Consider the following 19,768-nt stretch of genomic DNA (forward strand, 5'->3'; position numbering starts at 1 on the left):
TCAGACTGAAAATTTTTGTGGGCAACTGGCTTGTCCATTTCTGAAGTAACATTTTTATTCAACAAGGAGTAAAACAAATTTGCCCAACTAAATTATTCATAGGAATTATAAAACTTGTCACTTAGAGTGGATGTTGGGATATTCAGGTCATTTAGGAGGCTGTGGTTAAAAATAAAATGACCTAAATATATAGCTCTACTTTTTTTTTTTTTAAAGGGAAGTTTAAGCTTTTAATTTTTGTTTGACGTTGGTCTAATTCTGTTTCAGTGGGGAATGTAAGTAGCTATTCTTTCAGGGTTCTAAATAAAGGAAAATTCTTTCTATTTTTCTCATTGGCCATTCTACATAGTACATATGTAGCTTTGTTTTTTATATAAATTCTCTCTTCTTCGTGATACATGCACGGTATCTATGTGATTGATGGAGGGACTGGAGAAGGTTGTAGGCAAATGACTCTAGCGAGAAAAATTGAAGACAGTTCATTCATTGTTCTGGTCATTCCTTTTATACTTTTAAGGAAGGAGCCTTGGAAATAGGAGCTTATCCCAATCTGCTTTTGGGTAATAACTGGAGCATAAAATATTGAAAATCAATTATGTATTTAGGGAGGATAAAACAGGCTGACATTTGAAGGCATATCGTGTTATGTTTGGAGGACTAAACAGGGCAGTTACGTCATATTCCTGCAGTAAAATTGTGTCCCTAGAGGGTGAGACAGAGGATGGCATATCCTGATGCACCCAAACTTCACAGAACATTAGAGTATTTCTAATAGACTTGCTGTCTGTTCTGGGGGGAAAAGTCCTCTCTTAAAAGGCTCTGCTTTTGGTCACTGGTTGATGAAGTGTGATGTTTTTGTTTTATACATACGTGTCCCTGATGTACAGCAGTGTGGTAAACCTCTAGTGTGTTGTATGTTCCCCAAGCCAGTCAGGTGGGAAGATCTCAGCAGGAGAAGGTCAAGACTTTGAGATTTCTCCTGGAACCCACCTGTGCCTGACACAGTGCTGGTCCTCTGAATGCCATTTGTGCATTTGTAGGGTACTTGCCTGGATGTTATGTCCATTTGATGGGAGAGGCATCCGAGGTGGACTAGGTTGTGTGGTCTGAGGTCTCATAATTGGTAAGTACCTGTATTCTTTTGTTAGGGTGCTGTAACAAAAGTACTACAAACTGGTGCCTTAAACAACAGAAATGTGTTGTCGCAGAGTTATAGAGGCAGGAAGTCCAAGATAAGCTGTTGATAGAGCTGCTTCCTTCCTAGGCCCTGTGAGGGAAGGATCTCTCTCCTTCACTTGTAGAAGGCCATCTTCTCCTGTATCTCTGCACGTCATCTTCCCTCTGTGCCTGTCTGTCCAAATACCATAGTTATACGGGATTAGGGCCCACCCTGATGACCTCATTTTAACCTGATCACCTCTAAATATAGACCCTATTGCTGAATCAGGTCACATTCTGAAGTACTGGGGGTTAGGACTTCAACACGAATTTGGGCGGGGGGGGGGGGACATAATTCAACTCTTACAGCAAAGATCTGGGGTCACAGTCTCTGTCTCCTAACTCAGTAATTCTCCCAGCCCTGTTTAGTAAATATTTAGTTTTTGGCTTATATGCAGTTTAGACAGGGAAGGCCAGATTTTCTGTTAAAGGAATCCCTACACCACTTCTTAGAATTTCCTTCCATGCCAGTTTATAGATTAAAGCCAGCTCTTAGATGGCGAAAGTTTTGCTTGAGGCTGTTTTTCAGTGAATTTTGAAAACATTTATCTTCTGCCTGTTTGATCCCAGGAGTACAGAAGTACTTGTTATTCCATGTACACAATTGGTTTTAAAGAGGCATAAACTGTGCACTTTGCCTGTGAGTCTTTCCATTTTATCCTTTTTGGGACACTGTGTGTGTGCCCTAGAAGGGGAAAATGTTCAGTGTCTGAGGGTTTCTTGTATGGAACTTAAAGCTACCTGGGGAGTTGGCACTGTAACTGTTAGGCAGCCATGGAAATCCAGGTGCTGGGTAGTTCTCCCACTGAGAAGAAGTTTGGGTTGTACTCAGAATGTAACATTTAGAAGATAAAAAATACTATATCCCATCACTTTGAATTTTCAGTGGTATTTAAAGGACTCTTTTATGCCAAATAGGCATTAGTTTGTTTAAGAAATTCCAAAGATAGTGAAGTTTTGCCTAAGATCTAGGTGCATTCTAACTCAAGATTGTAAACTCATAGGAGATAGCCCTGTACATGTTAGGAAGTAAATATTTGCAGAGGTTCTGAGTTAGAATACTGCAAATTCAGACTGGATATACCTATTCTGTGTGCTTCTCAAGGGTAGTTTTCAAAGTAATTTTAAATTTGCTTGTATTTTACATACTATTTTTTTTTTTTTTTTAAATGAAAGACAGATGCCTCAGAAAGCAGCTGCATGTAAAAATGTAAAAATAAGACCCTGCTTGGGAGGTTCTTCTGTGTGTTGATTTACAGTCCACTGGAACTCTGTGCATTTTGAATACTGTGGAGAACAGGTGTGGATCAAAACCTCTTGTCAGTGTTGCGTTGCATCCTGCTGTTCAAAGGCAGCCAGTCACGCAGTGCTGGGCAGGAAGCCTCCCATTCTGAGTAGTTGTTGAGAGAAAAGAGAGCATGAGTCTGTGTGAAGGATTTGATAATGAAGGAAGGATGGCTCAACGGCCATAGACAGGTATGAAGAGTCTGTCCCACGGGCCTCATACTGTATTTGCTACAGATGCATTCCCACGAAGCTTCCAGATTGACAGGAAATCCCACTGTGTGCTGCAGAGCTGTCGAAATAGTTAACACTATTTTCCCCAAACTGTTACGGGATATGCAGTATGTAGCTTTTGAGAACGTGAACTTGTAATGCATTTGGGGTCTTTGGGATTGTTAACAACTTCATTCAAGCAAATCGCAGCAGACCAAATTATGTAGGCCATAGTACTTCTTTTTTATTTCTTAATTAATTACTTTATTTTTATTTTTTTGAGACAGTCTCACTCTGTCACCCTGGGTAGAGTGCATGGCATCATAGCTCACAGCAGCCTCAAACTCAAGATATCCTCAAATGATCCTCTTGCTTCAGCCTCCCCAGTAGCTGCGACTACAAGTGCTAGCCCCAATGACTGGCTGTTTTTAGAGACAGGATCTCACTCTTGCTTAGGCTGGTCTTGGACTCTTGAGCTCAAGTGATCCACCCGCCTTGGTCTCCCAGAGTGCTAGGATTAAAGGTGTGAACCACCGTGCCTAGCTAGTAATTCTTTTTTAATTTTTTTAATGTAGTAAGATATATATACATTAATTTTAATCCTTTTAAGTGTATAGTTAAGTTACAGTAAGTATGTCACACTGTTGTGCAAACCATCACCACCATCTACCTCCAGATTTTTTTCTACATCCCAGTGAAAAATTCTGTATCCATTAAACACTCTCTATTCCTTTCCCCCAATCCCGCTGCACCTCTAACCTCCATTTTCCTCTCCCTGTGAATTTACCTATTCTACATACCTTGCATAGTGGGAATCATAGACTTGTTCCTTTGTGTCTAGTGGCTCTGATAATTCTTAAAATGCATCTGCATAGTTTCACTATATGTCCTTTTCTTTTTGATCATAAAATAATTTGGTAGATAACTTTAGAATATTAAAGCTCTAGGATAGAAATTTGAAACTCTTATGCCTTGAGGGGCCAGAAGGTAATAACATTGAATATTTATAGAGCAGTTACTGTATCAGTTACAGCTCTAAGCACTTTGCAGGTAATAACACATTTATCCTTACACCGGCCCAGGGAGGTAGATGCTATTAATAATACCCCAGTTTTGCAGATGGGAAACTGAGGCCCAGGGAAATGAATTACTTGTTTAAGATAATAACATGGTTAGTATGTGGTGGAGTGGGGATTCTAGGGCCTGAGTTCTTGAGAGCTCCTTGATTAGGCATAGGTGGAGTGGGCTGGGCAAAGGGAGACTGTAGCCGACCCAGCCAGGGAAATGGGAACTGATCTCCAGCCCCAGTGTTAGGGTTAATTAAGGGAGTGGTGGAAGTACAGGGTGTCTCCAAGGTTGCCATACGTGGGAAAATTAACAAACTCATACTACATTTTATATTAGATTTTTTATCAACATGTAGAGAAATATTTCGTAAGATTTTATAATGAGTATTTTGTTTTTTTTTTTTTGGTTTTTGGCCGGGGCTAGGTTTGAACCTGCCACCTCCGGCATATGGGACCGGCGCCCTGCTCACTGAGTATTTTGTAAATAAAGATACATTTAGCTACAATTTCCCATTTTCCCTATGTGTGTGTATATGTATGGCAACTTGTAGACCCCCTATAGAGACCTTGCTCAGCTGCCATTGGCTGAGGGCAAATGTAGGTGCAATGCTACTGAAACTTCCAAATTTGTAAGAGAATCTAGAAATCCTTATTTATGTATAACCTCTTGATTTCTAAGTGTTGACAAGCTAACTCTATTAAAAACAAAAAGCATTTGAGCCAGACAGTATCTATAGCGCACTCGTTTCAGACCTTTGCTCTGGAGGCTTCAGGACAATCTTTTTTTTTCTTTTATGTAGAGACAGAGTCTCACTTTATGGCCCTTGGTAGAGTGCTGTGGCCTCACACAGCTCACATTAACCTCCAACTCCTGGGCTTAGGCGATTCTCCTGCCTCGGCCTCCCGAGTAGCTGGACTACAGGCGCCCGCCACAACGCCCGGCTATTTTTTGGTTGCAGTTCGGCCGGGGCCGGGTTTGAACCCACCACCTTCGGTATATGGGGCCGGCGCCTTACCGACTGAGCCACAGGCGCTGCCCAGGACAATCTTTTTCTTCCCTAGACTCCTCAGCAGTTGGTACCCTGGGAACACTCACCGCTTGTCATTGTCTGGACCCTGAAGCAGGGCCTTGGTGATCTTTGCTGCTGCCCCAGCTGCAACTTTCATATAGCAATTTTCAGTAAATGTGTTCAGAGCAAATGCGTCTTTGCAGCACTCATGATTTCTTCCTGAGTGCTGCCAACAGTTCACTGCAAGTCTAATTTAAAACAAAACAAAGACCGTCAATTCTGAGAGGCTTATATCTTTTTATGTAGCACTTCATAATTTATTGTTTCATTTTTGGCTCCTTTGAATTAACAATGCTGACTAAAATAGGATTTTAAAGTGTTTTTTTTTTTTTTTTCTTAAGAAAAATTCCCACCAAGGAGATTTACATATATGTTACATATAATGCATGCAAACTTAAACCTCCTTATGTTAGTAACAGCCACCAGCATTTATGACATGCTTACTTCATACTCGCACTGTGTTGAGAGTTTTACATGTCTTCTTTTAACATGGATTCTCCCTATTAGGAATTTGTAAATTTGAATTTTATTTGTTTATTATTGATTTTGAGACAGAGGCTCACTTTGTCACCCTGGGTAGGGTGCTGTGGCATCATAGATCACAGCAACCTCAAACTCTTGGCTTCAAGCAATTCTCTTGCTTCAGCCTCCTAAGTAGCTGGGATTACTGGTGCCTGCCACAATGCCCGACTATTTTTAGAGACGGGGTCTAACTCACCCCAGTTTGAGACGGGGTGGTCTCAAACCCATGAGCTCAGGCAATCCACCCACCTCGGCCTCCCAGGGTGCTAGGATTACAGGTGTGAGCCATCGCACCTGGCCTGAATTGAATTTTAGAATCAGAAGGTCTTGAACATATCTAATCTAATTTACTGACCGGATATGTGAACCTGCTCAAAGCTGATGGATTTAAATTTGAAGTCATACATCTGGTGTGTGGACAGCCAGACCGTGTGGACTCACACATCCTTCTTGGACATAATGGTTGTATGGGGTAGTAGTCTCCTTTTTTCTTCTGGCCTCTGGTCCTGAGGTCTGTGATACCATAACGCTTCTCCTTTTATCTTTTGGTCATCTGTGGGAAGACAGGGCTTGTTAAAGTGTGGTAATAATGTGAATGATGCGTAGTTGCTCATAGGAAGCTTCTGAGTGACCGGTCCTTTCCCAAGGTATTGGAAATGGTTTGCTAGTGCCGGTGTGGATTTGGATCATCCTTTTGCCTTTGTGAGATGCCTGGAGTTCAGAGTCACCTGCGGCTAAGAAAGGTGACCTCATGTCCTTAGCTCGTTAGCATAGGACCTTGAACCAGATGATGTGATTGATCTGATCATCTTACTGATAATATTGTAAATGAGAATATAAGGAGAATTTTTAACTTAAAACAAGCAATTCAGATATGAATGATGTCATAATCTTCATATTCATCTAATACATTTGGCCTGCGCTTTGGTAGACACCAAATCTGTTTCTAGTGAGGAGGGCAGGGGTTGTACTTGTCTTTTATTCAGCTGAAAATCATTTAGGCTTTTCTTTTCAAAAGTTATTTCCTGATAACAAAAGTAATCTATGCTTCTGGTAGAAATTTTTAAAACTAAAAAGCAACTGGGCCTGGTGGTGCATGCTTCTAGTCCCCAAGCTACACGAAAGGCTGAGGTGGGAGGATCCCTTGAGCCCAGGAGCTGGAGGCTGTAGTGTGCTAGGATCACATCTGTGAATAGTCACTGCACTCTAGCTTGTATCCCCTTCTCAAAAGAGAGAGAGAGAGAGAAATTTCATTATGCAGAAATGTATTGCAGACATTTAAAATGAGAATAAATGTAATTTTTTAACAGTATATGACTGAACGTAAAATTGAAGGCACTGCTGAATTCATTTAATTTTTTTCAAACTTAATGCACTCCCACACACCCCCAAAGAAGATTGTCCGCCCCCAATTTTTTTTTTTTTTTTTGTAGAGACAGAGTTTCACTTTATTGCCCTCGGTAGAGTGCCATGGCGTCACACAGCTCACAGCAACCTCCAACTCCTGGGCTTAGGTGATTCTCCTGCCTCAGCCTCCCGAGTAGCTGGGACTACAGGCGCCCGCCACAACGCCCAGCTATTTTTTTATTGCAAGTTTAGCCGGGGCTGGGTTTAAACCCGCCACCCTCGGTATATGGGGCCGGGGCCCTACTCCTTGAGCCACGGGCTGCACCCTGTCCGCCCAAAATTTAAAAAGTAAAGGAAAATATTGATGAACTAAGTCCAAAAATCCACATTACTCTGACTTGAAAAAATTTTTTTTTCTGCTTTGTTGTTCTGTCCACACGCAGGAGAATACAAGCAATAGAGACTGGCATGTCAATTAGGGCTGGAGTGTGCAATCTGGGTCATAAATCAGAGTTTGAGGAGGAATGGAGACGAATGTGTAAACTGGAATTAGAAAAATTAAAAACCCAAGACAGCTGAAAAATTTTCCGGGAGAATTTAGTGGGGAGATCAGTATCTTTTTCATCACTTCAAAAATGTGAAGTGAGAGTTCTGCTGCTTAAAAAATAGTATTAAACTCCAGATGTATATCATTTTACTTGCTCCCAGCAACCTTTCACGATATTACACATTGAAGACTTGAAGGCTGATGGTGGGCAAGTGACTTGACTCCCTGGAGGTGATAGCTCTTATCAGAGGAATGGCCAGAATGCCGCCCTTGGTGTCTGAAACTCAGGCAGGAGAATTAGGTGTCACAGAAATGTTCTAATATGTGTCTCTTGGCACACACGTTATCCTGTACACAGTTGCAGCTTTGGGGTTAAGCAGGAAAGCCCTCTGAACAATCTAGAATAGATGGTTGGTACCTGTACAGGGCGTGTAGCACCATGCACACGTCTTTCTCCTAAATGTGTGCTCAGGGCCTCTTGTCTTTGATCTGGAGGTCATTTGAATTCAGGTTGTGTGAAGATTCTATTTATAAGAAATGTCAAGCTGGAAGTTGGAAATGGAGGTGAGCTGGAGAAGGTAGCACACTTGACTGGGTAAGGACCTCAACTTGGGGAGAACACAGGCTGTGCAGCTTGACATAAGATCCCTTAGCAGGACAAAACTGAGATTTTGTGATGTCTCTGGCCCAGGTATTGTTCATGTCCCAAATGTTCATCTGGTGCATAGTATATACCAGGCCCAGGGTATGTGATAATAAACAAATTAGGGTCCCTTCCTTGCTCACAGTCTGGGAGGGCTCATGGTTTCATATATAAATACAAGACAGTATAATTAGGGGAACTGAGATGAATGGGAGATAGTGGGAACACAGGGGAAACAGAGCCCTCTGCTTTGGAGTGAAAGCAAGGTGATGAGGCTCTGAGGAGTGGATAGGAATTGTCCAGGTGGAGTAAAAGAACATTCTAGGTAGAGAGAGTGATCTGTGAATGTAAAATATGGCTGGAATCTGGATAGCAAATTTTAAAGACAAACTAACCGAGGGCGATAATATTTTTTATGTACCTTTTCTATGTTTATATGGTGTCGCTGTTGCCTCCAGTGTTTGGTACAGTAACATGCTGTACAGGTCTGTAGCCTCGGAGCAGAAGGCTATGCCCTGTAGCCCAGGTGTGTGGTGGCTGTACCATGTGGGTTTGTGTAAGTGTATTCTACGATGTTCTCACAGTGACGCCTTCTCTCTTAAATATGTCCTTAAGTGAGGCTTGACTGTACTTATCCTCATAAACATGAATGAAGTGAAATGATTACAAAAGTCAAGCAAATCAACATGCCATCATCCCATATAATGTTACTTTCCTCCCAGTGGTAACTCTCTTGGCAAGTTACCAGTAAACAACGCAATACAGAAAGTCCCCGGGTTATGAACTGGATAGGTTCTGTAGGTTTGTTCTTAAGTTGAATTTGAATGTAAGTGAGATTCATATGTCATTCAGATGTTTGTAACTCAGGTACTGCCTGTATCATTAACTGTAGTCTTCATGTTGTTTCATGGTGTACGTTAGATTCCTAGACTTACTCATTCTCCATAATAAACAGTGGAACCTGTGTAAGAAGAACACACAAGGGACCTTAACAAAATGGGCAGGTCACCATATGGGAGGTGGTCAACATAAGGCACTAGGCCCTCTGAGTAGTGCACGTCTAGTCTGTGGAACCTTGGTCACCTTAAGGAGGTGGTTGGCTATGCAGGTTCTATCTACTGTATGTAACTGCAACCTTACAATCTTTGACCTGTGTCTTCCCATTCTCCCCCTACCTACAGTTTAAAGCCAATCCCATACATTATGTAATTCCCCTTATAAATAACATGCATCTCTGATTGATAAAGCTTCTCCCATGCCATTATGACACAGTAAAATAAGGATAAATCCTTGGTACTCAATACCTAGTCTATATGGAGATCTCTCCTGTTTACACAGGTTTCATTATTTAAAGGACTTATTTATTTAACACACCTAATATTTTAAGGTTATTGGATAAATGGGCATTTAACATCATATTTTTATTTCTTTCTCTAGAAATGTAATACAATTGATCATTTTTACTGATCAGACCAGCCTAGATGTAGGACTGTGTCTTAAATTTTTTTTATATTGCTTATTTGTCATTTTATATTGCTTATTTGTCAAAGATCATAGCTACGTCTTTTCTGGGATTCAGAAAACACTCAAATTCTGAGAGCTAAATGATAAATTGCTTAGGGTACACTGATGAGTTCCATTGATTTTGGTTCAGATTTTAGCTTTCAATATTTAGTTTGTGAGTTGGAAGTGTAGAGTTTGTTGTCTGTAGTATCATACCTCTAAACTTTGAAAGCTGTTCCCTAGTATGACTTCTTGGCTTGGACCAGCTCAGTATTCTTACTCAGCCACTGTAGCCGTCCCCACGGCCTGAGCGTGCTCCGTTGGGGTTGGGCCACCTTGTCCTCCTTTTGATGCTTCCCTAGCCTACTCAGCCTTCTTTGGCTCTCCGTCTCTTCTCCGTTTTTTCTACCTTGCACTCTAGCATGTGCATGTCTTATTCTGTTTTTCTGTTGGTGTAACTGAATACCTGAGAATACCTAAGACTGGGTAATTTATAATGAAAAACATATTTCTTACCATTCTAGAGGCTAAGAATTCCAAAGTCCAGGGGCTATCTGATGAGTTTCTGGCTGGTGGGTCTGCTCTGCAGAGTCCCGCAGGTGGCTCAGAGCATCCTGAGCCTGCTGGATGCTGCCAAGGTGTGCCACTTGCCACTTGTGTCTTCCAGAGCAGTGGGTTGAGTTGCTCCTGAGGTTGCTGAGCCATATAGCTGGGGTGGCCAAGGAGCACTGCATCAGGATGCAGAAAGCAGATCCAAGGTGGTGCTGGGTAGCATACCTGTGTCCAGCAGGCTGGGTAGGATCCCTGCAACCTTTTTGCCCTTCTAGAGCTCTGGGCCTGTGTAGGAGATGCAGCCTCCAAGATCTCTGAAATGCCAGGGAGTCTTTCCCCATTCTCTAGATCAGGGGTCCTCAAACTTTTTAAACAGGGGGCCAGTTCACTGTCCCTCAGACCATTGGAGGGTTGGACTATAGTTAAAAAACAAACAAACAAACTATGAACTAATTCCTATGCACACTGCACATATCTTATTTTGAAGTAAAAAACCAAAATGGGAGCAGCTGGGGGTGGGGGTGAGGGGCGGCCCTGGAGTAGGGGCTGTGGCAGTACGCTGGGACTCGGCTGCGGTGGCTGCGGGGCTAACGAGAAATTACTAAAGTTCCCGGGAAGCAACATAGAATTTACTGAGAACATTATGGATGGAGAGGAGAAAACCTGTGGTGGCTGTGAAGGCCCTGATGCCATGTATGTCAAATTGATATCTTCTGATGGTCATGAGTTTATTGTAAAAAGGGAACATGCACTAACATCAGGAACAATAAAAGCCATGTTGAGCAGCCCAGGTCATTTTGCTGAGAATGAAACCAATGAGGTCAATTTTAGAGAGATCCCTTCATATGTGCTATCAAAAGTATGCATGTATTTTACCTACAAGGTTTGCTACACTAACAGCTCCATGGAGATTCCTGAATTCCCAATTGCACCTGAAATTGCACTGGAACTGCTGATGGCTGCGAACTTCCTAGATTGTTAAATAAAATAAATTATAATAAACTGTTAATTTTTTCAGTATTAAAAAAAAAAAAAACCAAAATGGGAACAAATACAATATTTAAAATGAGGAACAAGTAAAATTAAATTGACAAACTTACCGGTATTTCAATGGGAACTATGGGCCTGCTTTTGGCTAATGAGATGGTCAATGTCCAGTTCCATATTTGTCACTGCTAGTCGTAACAAGTGATGTAAGTGTGCATCAGTTAGTCTAGATCTGGTTGGAGATTTCAGATGTTTCATTCTGGAAAAAGTCTGTTCACAGACATTAGTGCTACCAAAGATGGTTGCCATTTTGAGTGCATGGTTCCTGAGATTAGGATATGTCTCAGAAGAGAGAGATACATAGAAATTAGGAAGGCTGCTTGACTTGAATGCATCTTTCAGAGAGTCACAATTCTGCAGTTCAGCCAGTTCCATTTTGTAAATCGTATCCACATTTTCAATGTCAATAGAAAATGGGTTATGGAAAAGCTGTATGTCCTGTTCATGGAGATGAAGCTCTTTATTTTTTTATTTTTATTTCTATTTTTAGCATCTTGTACTTTATTTTTTTATTAAGTCTTTTGTACATAGATCATAAATACATTTATGCTCATTTCAGTGTGTTGATTATTTGTACAAATTGGAGTGCTTACATCATACTAATCAGCAAGATGAAGCTCTTTAAATCTAAATTGGAACTCATTTTGCAACTTTTCCAGTGAATCCACACATGTTTTATTTGGGAATGCAACCAATGGATTTTCCGCTAACAGATTTTGAGTTGTGGGGAGATGGCAGAAATTTTCCTCCTTCACTTGTTTGATGAGGAGGCCTAATTTTACTTCAAATGCTTTCACATGTGATTGCATATCACAGAGGAGGTTCCCCTTTCCTTGAAATTGCACACTGAAACAGTTGAGTAGCTCTGTTACATCTGTCAGGAAGGCAAGGTGCCATTTCCATTCTGCATCATTGAGCTCTGGTACTTCTTTGTTTTTTGAAAGCAGAAAAGCTGTAATCAGTGGAAGTAAGTCATAGAAATGTTTCAAAACTCTCCCTTGACTCAGCCAACAGACTTCTGTGTGGTACGGAACATCTTCACAGGCAACATTTAGCTCAGACACAAATTTCTGAAATTGTCTGTGGTTTAGTGTATTACCTCTAATGAAGTTTCTGAAATTGTCTGTGGTTTAGTGCATTACCTCTAATGAAGATACCACAGTTTTCATAACAGAGTCCCACTTCAGTGATTTACTACACAGCTTTTGTTGGTGGATGAGGCAGTGCATGGCTGTTGGATGAGAATAGTTATGTTTGTCCACCTCTTGGTTAATGCGAGCAATTACTCCTTTCGTAGACCCCACCATGCTAGGAGCACCATCAGTTGTCACACTGGCTAGTTTTTCCCAGTCCAGCTCTAAACTATTCACAGTTTGGCAAACCTTTTCATAGATATCCTCTCCTGTAGTTGTTCCCTTGATGCTTTGCAGTGCAGCAAGTTCTTCTGTGACTTCAAAATAGTCATTTGTCCCACGAATAAAAATTAGAAGTTGTGCAGAATCACGAACAGCATTACATTCGTCGGGTGCCAAAGAAAAATAGGAAATTTTTTTGCGGAGTTTTGCAAATGCTGATGCAAATTGTCTCCCATTTCTTCAATCCTTTGTGTAATTGAGGGTCCTGAAAGACTTACTGTACTAAATAAATCGGCCTTCTCTGGACACGTCTCTTTGGCAACAGAAAGAAGGCATTCTTTGACAAATTCTCCCTCCACGAATGGTCTGCCAGTGCATGCTATTAGCTTGGCAACTTGAAAACTTGCTCGCAGTGATGAAATATTTAGCTGCTTCTGCTTGACAAAAGTATTTTCCTGAGTTGTCAATATATTTTTCAGTTTTAATATTTTATGTTTTCTCACTTCTCTGACCGAACAATCATATTTATCTTTATGTTAAGTTTGATAATGTTGACGCAAATTGTATTCTTTGAACACAGACACTATGTTCTGGCACATCAAACACACAGTTCTTTCCTGGTACTGCATGAAAAAGTAATCATAAGTCCACTGTTTTTTTAATATCCTATACTCTGAGTCAATTTTTCTCTTTCTTGATGTCATTGTTTCCTAGGGATTCCAAATTGCTATTAGTAAAATACCAATATATATATATACAGAGCTCCAAAAACAATATACCAGCCATAACTTTGCCCACCCAGAGACATATAGACTGCACTGCCCATCAATGCAGTCTGATCAGTGCCATCAATGCAGTCTGATTAGTGCCCATCAATGCAGTCTGATCAGTGTCCATCAGTGCAGCCTTGCCAGTCCACATCATTTCAGCCTCGCCAGTTCCCATATGGTGGAACTCCGCTTTTCCCTCAGGCTCACACTGGTGCAGTGTGGGAACAGGCACGATTTCAGAGCCAGTTTCTCCACCACCTTTCCAGTTCACACTGCCCTGCGATCTGTGAACTCGCACAGGAATCTGATCGCATGGGTGAGAAGACCCATGTGATCAGATTCCACTGCAAGAAAAAAGGCATACGTGCCTTTTTTCTTCTGAATCTAATGTGAGTTCAGCCATACAAGCATATGGCTGAACTCACACTGCTCAGAGATTGCAGCAGTGTGAACCGGGGCTTACACAGCACATAAGATACAACATCATACACAGCTGAGTAGCAATCAGAATATAAATGCACTTACTGTCAATTAAATTGGGTTTCCTACTCCTCGGCTGTCTGCAGAGCTGGATTAAGTTCCCTGGGCCCTAGGCAGATTACCAGTTTAGGGCCCCCATGCAATAACACTGAACACTGACCATTTGCATTAACACTGACTGCTGACCATTTGTGATAACACTGACCACTGACAATTTGCATTAATACTGAGTACTAACAATTTGCATTAACACTGAGCATTTACAATTATCATTACCACTCAGCACTGACTATTTGCATTACCTCTGAGCTCTGACCATTTGCATTACCTCTGACCGCTGACTATTTGCATTATCACTGTGATGCAACCCCCCTAGAAACCACCCCCAACCAACTAACCAACTTAAAAAAAAAGGCTCTCCTAACTTAAAAAAAAGGCTCTTCTTACTTCAAAAAGGCGCCCCCTATCTGCAAAAAAAAAAAGACCTCCTAACTTCAGAAAAAAAGGACCCTCTTAACTACAAAAAAAAGGCCCTACTTACTGCAAAAAAAAAAAAAAAAAAAATAGACCTAACTTAAAAAAAAAATCCTGACTTGTTCTTACCTCGGTCCTTAGGCAGCAGCAGGCTCTGCATAGGCAACCTGGTGACTCCTCTGATTACACCAGAGACTGAGAGGAGGAGTCGAGAGATGGAGAGAAGGAGGGGAGTCAGAGAGTGTGGGGCACATTCCACACATGTGCACTGCTAGCTGGGACGAGTGGGCTGCTAAGCAGGACAGGCAGCTGTTGCAATAACACCAGGCTGGCAGGATAAATGTCCTCAGTGGGCTGTATGTGGCCCGCGGGCTGTAGTTTGAGGACCCCTGCTCTAGATAATCTCTTCTATCTGAACTTAAGTCCTTAGCAAACAGTTGCCAGGCAGTGCCTTTGGTTTCTTGTCCCGGAAACACTTTCTTTTTACTTTTTACATGGCCAGGCTACAAACTTTCCATTTTTTTCTTGCTTTGCTCTCCTTTGAATTATAAATTTTGTCTTTTTAAAAAAATTTTCACATATACATGTGTTCATTAGGCTTCCACTTTTTGCCTTCACAAAATTAAAAAGGATTAAACTTTAACAACAATAACAATGTTTAAGCTAGGGACCAGAAACAAAAAACTCGCAAAAAACGAACGAAAACAAATACATTCAGAAAAAAAATCAGACGAATACTGCAACAAAGTATTAAGCAATAATAATAATGCAAAGAAAGTAACATTCACATTGTCAAAGAAGAATATGTCTACTCTGAGGTTCAGTATGGAGTTAAATTTTGTCTTTAAGTCATTCTTTACTCTCCCATCTCACTGTATGGGATCAAAAGTAACCACGCAGCAGCCTGAATTTAGGTATTTCTTCTGTCAGATATCTGAGTTTATCCCTTTTAAGTTCTGCATTCCACAAAATCTTAGGACATGGACATAATTCAACCAAGGTCTGTCCTTCTTTATAACGAGGATGGCCTTTACTCCAGGTTCCAACACCTTGTTCTTTATTTCTGTCTGAGACCTCATCTGAATGGCCTTTACTGCCCATATTTCTACCAGTATTCTGGTCATGACTGCTTACCTGACTTTCCTTGAAGCTTTCCTCTTCTTTTGAGACCTCATCGAGATAGTCCTTAATGGCCCATTTACAGCAATACAGGCTTTTTCTAGCCTCCTCTTCCAAATTCTGTCTCTGCTCATTACTTAGTTCTAAACCCACTCCTGCAAAGACCCTATTCCTGCACTAGTTTCCTTATTCAGCTTTCTGTTGTGATAACTAAATGCCAGTTCTGAAGGCTGGAAAGTCCAAGAGCATGCTGCTGGCATCTGCTTGGCTTGTGGGGGAGGCCCCTCTTGCTGCTTCCTAGTGTGTGGTGGGAGGCATCCCAGTGAGAGGGCAAGAGTGTGTGTCTCAGCTCTGGTCTGTCTTCCTCCTCTTATTATAGCTACCAGTCCCATCACAGAGGCCCCCATCCTGCTGGCCTTATGTAATCCTAATTGTCTCCCTGTGGTCCCACATTCGGTTGACATATACGTTTGGGGAGTAAGTATCTAACATATGGAATTGGGGGAGATACATTCAGACCTTAGTATATGCTAATCCCTATTGTTTATACTTCTCTTTGCACATAGATGGTTGAAGCCAGTGTAATCTGCATTCCTGAGCCTGTTTGCTCATATTTAAAAAAAAATGTCTAAAACAAAATAAAATACGGGATCTATAATCTTCAGAGAATTAATGAGCAGCTTTGCCTCATCCATCCTTTACCAGTATTTCCTGAAGTGTGTCCCATCTGTTCCAGAGTGACCTGGGCCATTCCTGGGCACCACCCCAGACCGCAGCCACCATCAAGAGACTGTGTTTCAATCACGCACACAACAGTGTGAACCAGTCACAAGCTCTCATTGATTCCTCCTCTTGAAATGGGTTCCTCAGATGTGTCACCATATCTCCCCCTAACTTCTGCCACTTCCTAACTGGAGTTTCACAGATGTGTCCTCCTCCTTGGTCTCCTGGCCGGGGCTCTCCAGTATATATACTGCATGACACTTACTCAGATTCCACTAGGATCTCAGCCCTCCTGGCTCCAAGGACTTCCTGACTGAAGTCCCTCTTCTCTAACCTCACCCCAGATGTAAGACTACTTCTGTCAATTGACAGTTGACAGTTTCAGGTCTGTTCTCTCCCAACTACAGGCTAAGCTTCTTGATGACAGGGTCCATGACATTCCACTGACTCTCCCACAGGGCTCAGTAAATTTCAGGTTGCAAGAACCATGCTGGGCTATAAGGCCAAGCCTTTGCCTAAGCCCTGGGTTTTCCTCCGTTCACCTTCTTCTCATTTTCCCTGAGAACACCTTCGTTCTCCCATTTCAGTAACAAAATTGATTCAAGCAAGAGTAGGGACAAAAATGGGGGAGGCCTATGAAACACGCAAGTCATAAGCAGCAACCTCAACTTATCCAGAAAACAGCTAGGAACAAAGATGCAAGTAATTCTTCTAAGCTGCCAAAATTTGCTGCTAAATTCATGCACAATTCAGGAGAGAATTTCTTGACCTCCCCCCACTTAACACCCCTCTTCCTAGGCCCTCCCGTAGAGCCATTTCACTTTTCTTTGAGACTCAGTTCAAATAGGAGGGAATATTTTGTCTCCCAGGCCACCATAAATTAAGAGGGTGGAGGGACACTGTCAGACTAAGCACAATGACAGCCCTGAGAAATTTTGACAGGGGAGAACTTGTAAAATCCAAAACAGTAGATTACAGGCTGCTTTAGATAGTCTTTATCCCCTAAAATGCCCAAGGGCACCAAAACAAAGCATTTCAAAACAGCCCTCTTCCAGGATCTGAAGGATAACCCTGGGCCACCAAGAAAAGTTTGCTTTTAGTGGGTTTCTGCCACTATATCCAAGAGAGAAGAGATCCAGAGTTAACCTCAGTCCTTAAGACCCAACTGTTCTCAAACAGAAATGGGCACCATTTCCAACTGCGATGTGCTACCTCTATGTGGTCTCCAACACCACCAAACACCACGACCGGCTTTCTCAAAGGCAAGCACACAACACTCAGCATGGCCGTTCTGATCTGGAATCGCCCATCTGGCTACTCCCACATCCATCACTTTTCAGCTGCCTTTTATGGTATCCGTGAGTAATGCTCCTTCTCAGACCATAAACTTCTTTGAACAGAGGGACTGCACCTTTGTACTGATGCCATGACCCCCACCTACCTCCTCCTACATCACAGCTGAAGCCTGTTGACTTTGCCAGCTCAATCTGTCCAAAAGCCCTGGGACCATATGACCTAGGGAAGGAGGCATTTAAATGAGCCTGTTTTAAAAGAGCCTAAGCAATTCTATAGGTATTTAGCTTCCTGCTTTCTTAATGTTAACAAAATTGGTTCAAATGTTAGGATTCTGTGATTGATGAGGCAAGTTTCCCTTTACTCTGGAGTCTAATCTGTATGGGATACAGACCCAAAGAATAAATTCTCATTTTTGTACATGGCTATCCAAACCACAAAGGCCAGGGTCTAAAGCAACCTAACTTCAAACATCTTGTAATCATTTTTCTACTCAGAGTTGATTATTGGGTGACTCCTTATTTATTTCTTAATAAATAATTGCATTCAAAAGCACTAAATTGTTTCACATTCAGTAAAGAGTATTTTAATGAGTTAAACTGGTGATTCTGAAGTATAAGGTTATAATTTACACTTGGGAGAAACTGAGGAATTTTTTTGTCTAAACTGAATTGAAAACTACATCTATTGCCAGATTCACCTAAGTAATTCTCAGTTTTGTTTCAATCGCATTACTGGGTATGGGCCTTACCATTCATCTATAAGCAGGCAGAAATGACCTATCAAGAGAATGAAAACTTCCCTCTTTAGGCAGAGGCTGCCAGACTTCCAGGTCTGACCTACTGTCTACTGTGTCTATGGCCTTTCCTTCCCTTCCTTCCCCACAGCCAAATCTTCTTAACCCCGGCCCCGCACTCCTCTTGCTGGCTAACCCAGTGGGAATTTCTAAGACAGAGATTTAAACTGCTCTGGACAATTTGCTCTTCCTGCTTGACTAGCCCTGACCTTGCACTTAATAACTTGCTTGCTTTCTCTTGCATTCCACAGGCCTAACCCACCCTGTAGCTCAGTTCTGAAAAAGAGCCCGAGACCCTTTCTGGATACCCTGTTGCTAACTCCCAGAGTAGGGTTGGTGAGAGGGCCTTGCTCTTGGCAATATTCCAGGGAACCAGAGGTCAATCTGAGTATATCCATCCAGGGCAGAGAACATGGGTGCCTGGGCCACCATACACCAACATCTGCCAGGCCACTAAGCCCTAAAGACCTCTACCCTTTCCTCCTGACACATGGACTTCCTCCCAGCTGCAGATGCCAGATCTGCTGTCTCCACCCCTGAGCACAAGGTTCCAGGCTCAATGCCTTGAGCCTTGCTAAGAAATGATTCAGATCACAAAAAACTGGAGGTCCTCTGGCCAAAACATAAACAAGTCACGAAATTTGGATCTTACCTGTTAAGAAACATCAAAAACAAAACATCAACAAAATAAGAGAAAATAGGACAATTTCTTTTCCTGGAGATTTCAACACACCCATGTTGGCTTTGGGTATGCTGAAGCCACTGAATCCTCATTCGTTAGATCTAAGGTAGAAATGGAGGAAAATCTGAGGAATGGCTACAACCATGTCTTCCCTAGATGGAGGAGAAGCAGTGAGAGTTTCTGATAACCACGTCAAAGCTAACACCCACGGTTACTAAGATTACACATGAAATACCTTCTAGGAAATCAAGTCATCTTCTAAAACTCTGTTAACAAAGCTAAATGCATATATGCATTTTTATCAACATCCTTTTAAGATCAGATAACATTAAAAACTCTAGCTGTTTAAACTGTCTCATGATTCAGAATAAGATGAAAAATAGCAACCTTTCTTTCCTGGTCAAAGCTTGTTATTGCAATACCTATTATTTTCTACAAAATTCTACCATTTTTTGCTCTCTATCATTATTCTGTAGAAAAACTTTTTCCCTTTTGCTTCTTTGCTTTTGATCTTGTTAACAGTCCAGAAAATTCCAAGCTTGCAATTTTTCTACCCCTAGGAAGGAGTAATACACAAAAACCAAAAGCATTGTCAACACTTCCTCAGTGACACAGCTGCTGTGAGTGAACAGGGAAAAAAGATATTTTGGGGAAAAATCTTGAGTTCTGTCCAGAATAATTCTCAAAGTTGTTGAAGACATGATCAAAAGCAGTAAGGCATTGGCAAAGGAAGAAATACTAAGTACCTCTGATAAAGCACAGTGAATGTGCACAAATGATGTGGACACCTGGTACCAAGACAGGCTGACAATGACACTAGACAGGAAAGGGCCCACTCTTTGCACCATGCATTGCACATTGTGAAGTTCCACATCACACATCATTATTTTGAAAGATAAGACTTTGAGGTTGGGCACAGTGGCTTACACCTGTAATCCTAGCACTCTGGGAGGCCACGGCAGGTGTATTGCCTGAGCTCACAGGTTTGAGACCAGCTTGAGCCAGAGCAGGACCTTGTCTCTAAAAGTAGCCGGGTGTTGTGGTGGGCACCTGTAGTCCCAGT

General features: G+C 41.8%; 2 protein-coding genes across 4 annotated transcripts in view; both read left to right on the forward strand.

Annotated features, from left to right (window-relative positions):
* TANC1 (tetratricopeptide repeat, ankyrin repeat and coiled-coil containing 1) overlaps positions 1 to 19,768 on the forward strand; it is a 270,909-nt gene that overhangs the window by 46,281 nt on the left and 204,860 nt on the right. The window lies entirely within an intron of this gene.
* On the forward strand, positions 10,517 to 10,985 carry LOC128589959 (elongin-C-like). Its single transcript, XM_053596922.1, has one exon. It carries the CDS (start codon positions 10,610 to 10,612, stop codon positions 10,946 to 10,948), a length of 339 nt encoding a protein of 112 aa, XP_053452897.1. The 5' UTR covers positions 10,517 to 10,609; the 3' UTR covers positions 10,949 to 10,985.

This window comes from Nycticebus coucang, chromosome 7, assembly GCF_027406575.1.
Source record: "Nycticebus coucang isolate mNycCou1 chromosome 7, mNycCou1.pri, whole genome shotgun sequence".
Lineage (NCBI taxonomy): Eukaryota > Metazoa > Chordata > Mammalia > Primates > Lorisidae > Nycticebus > Nycticebus coucang.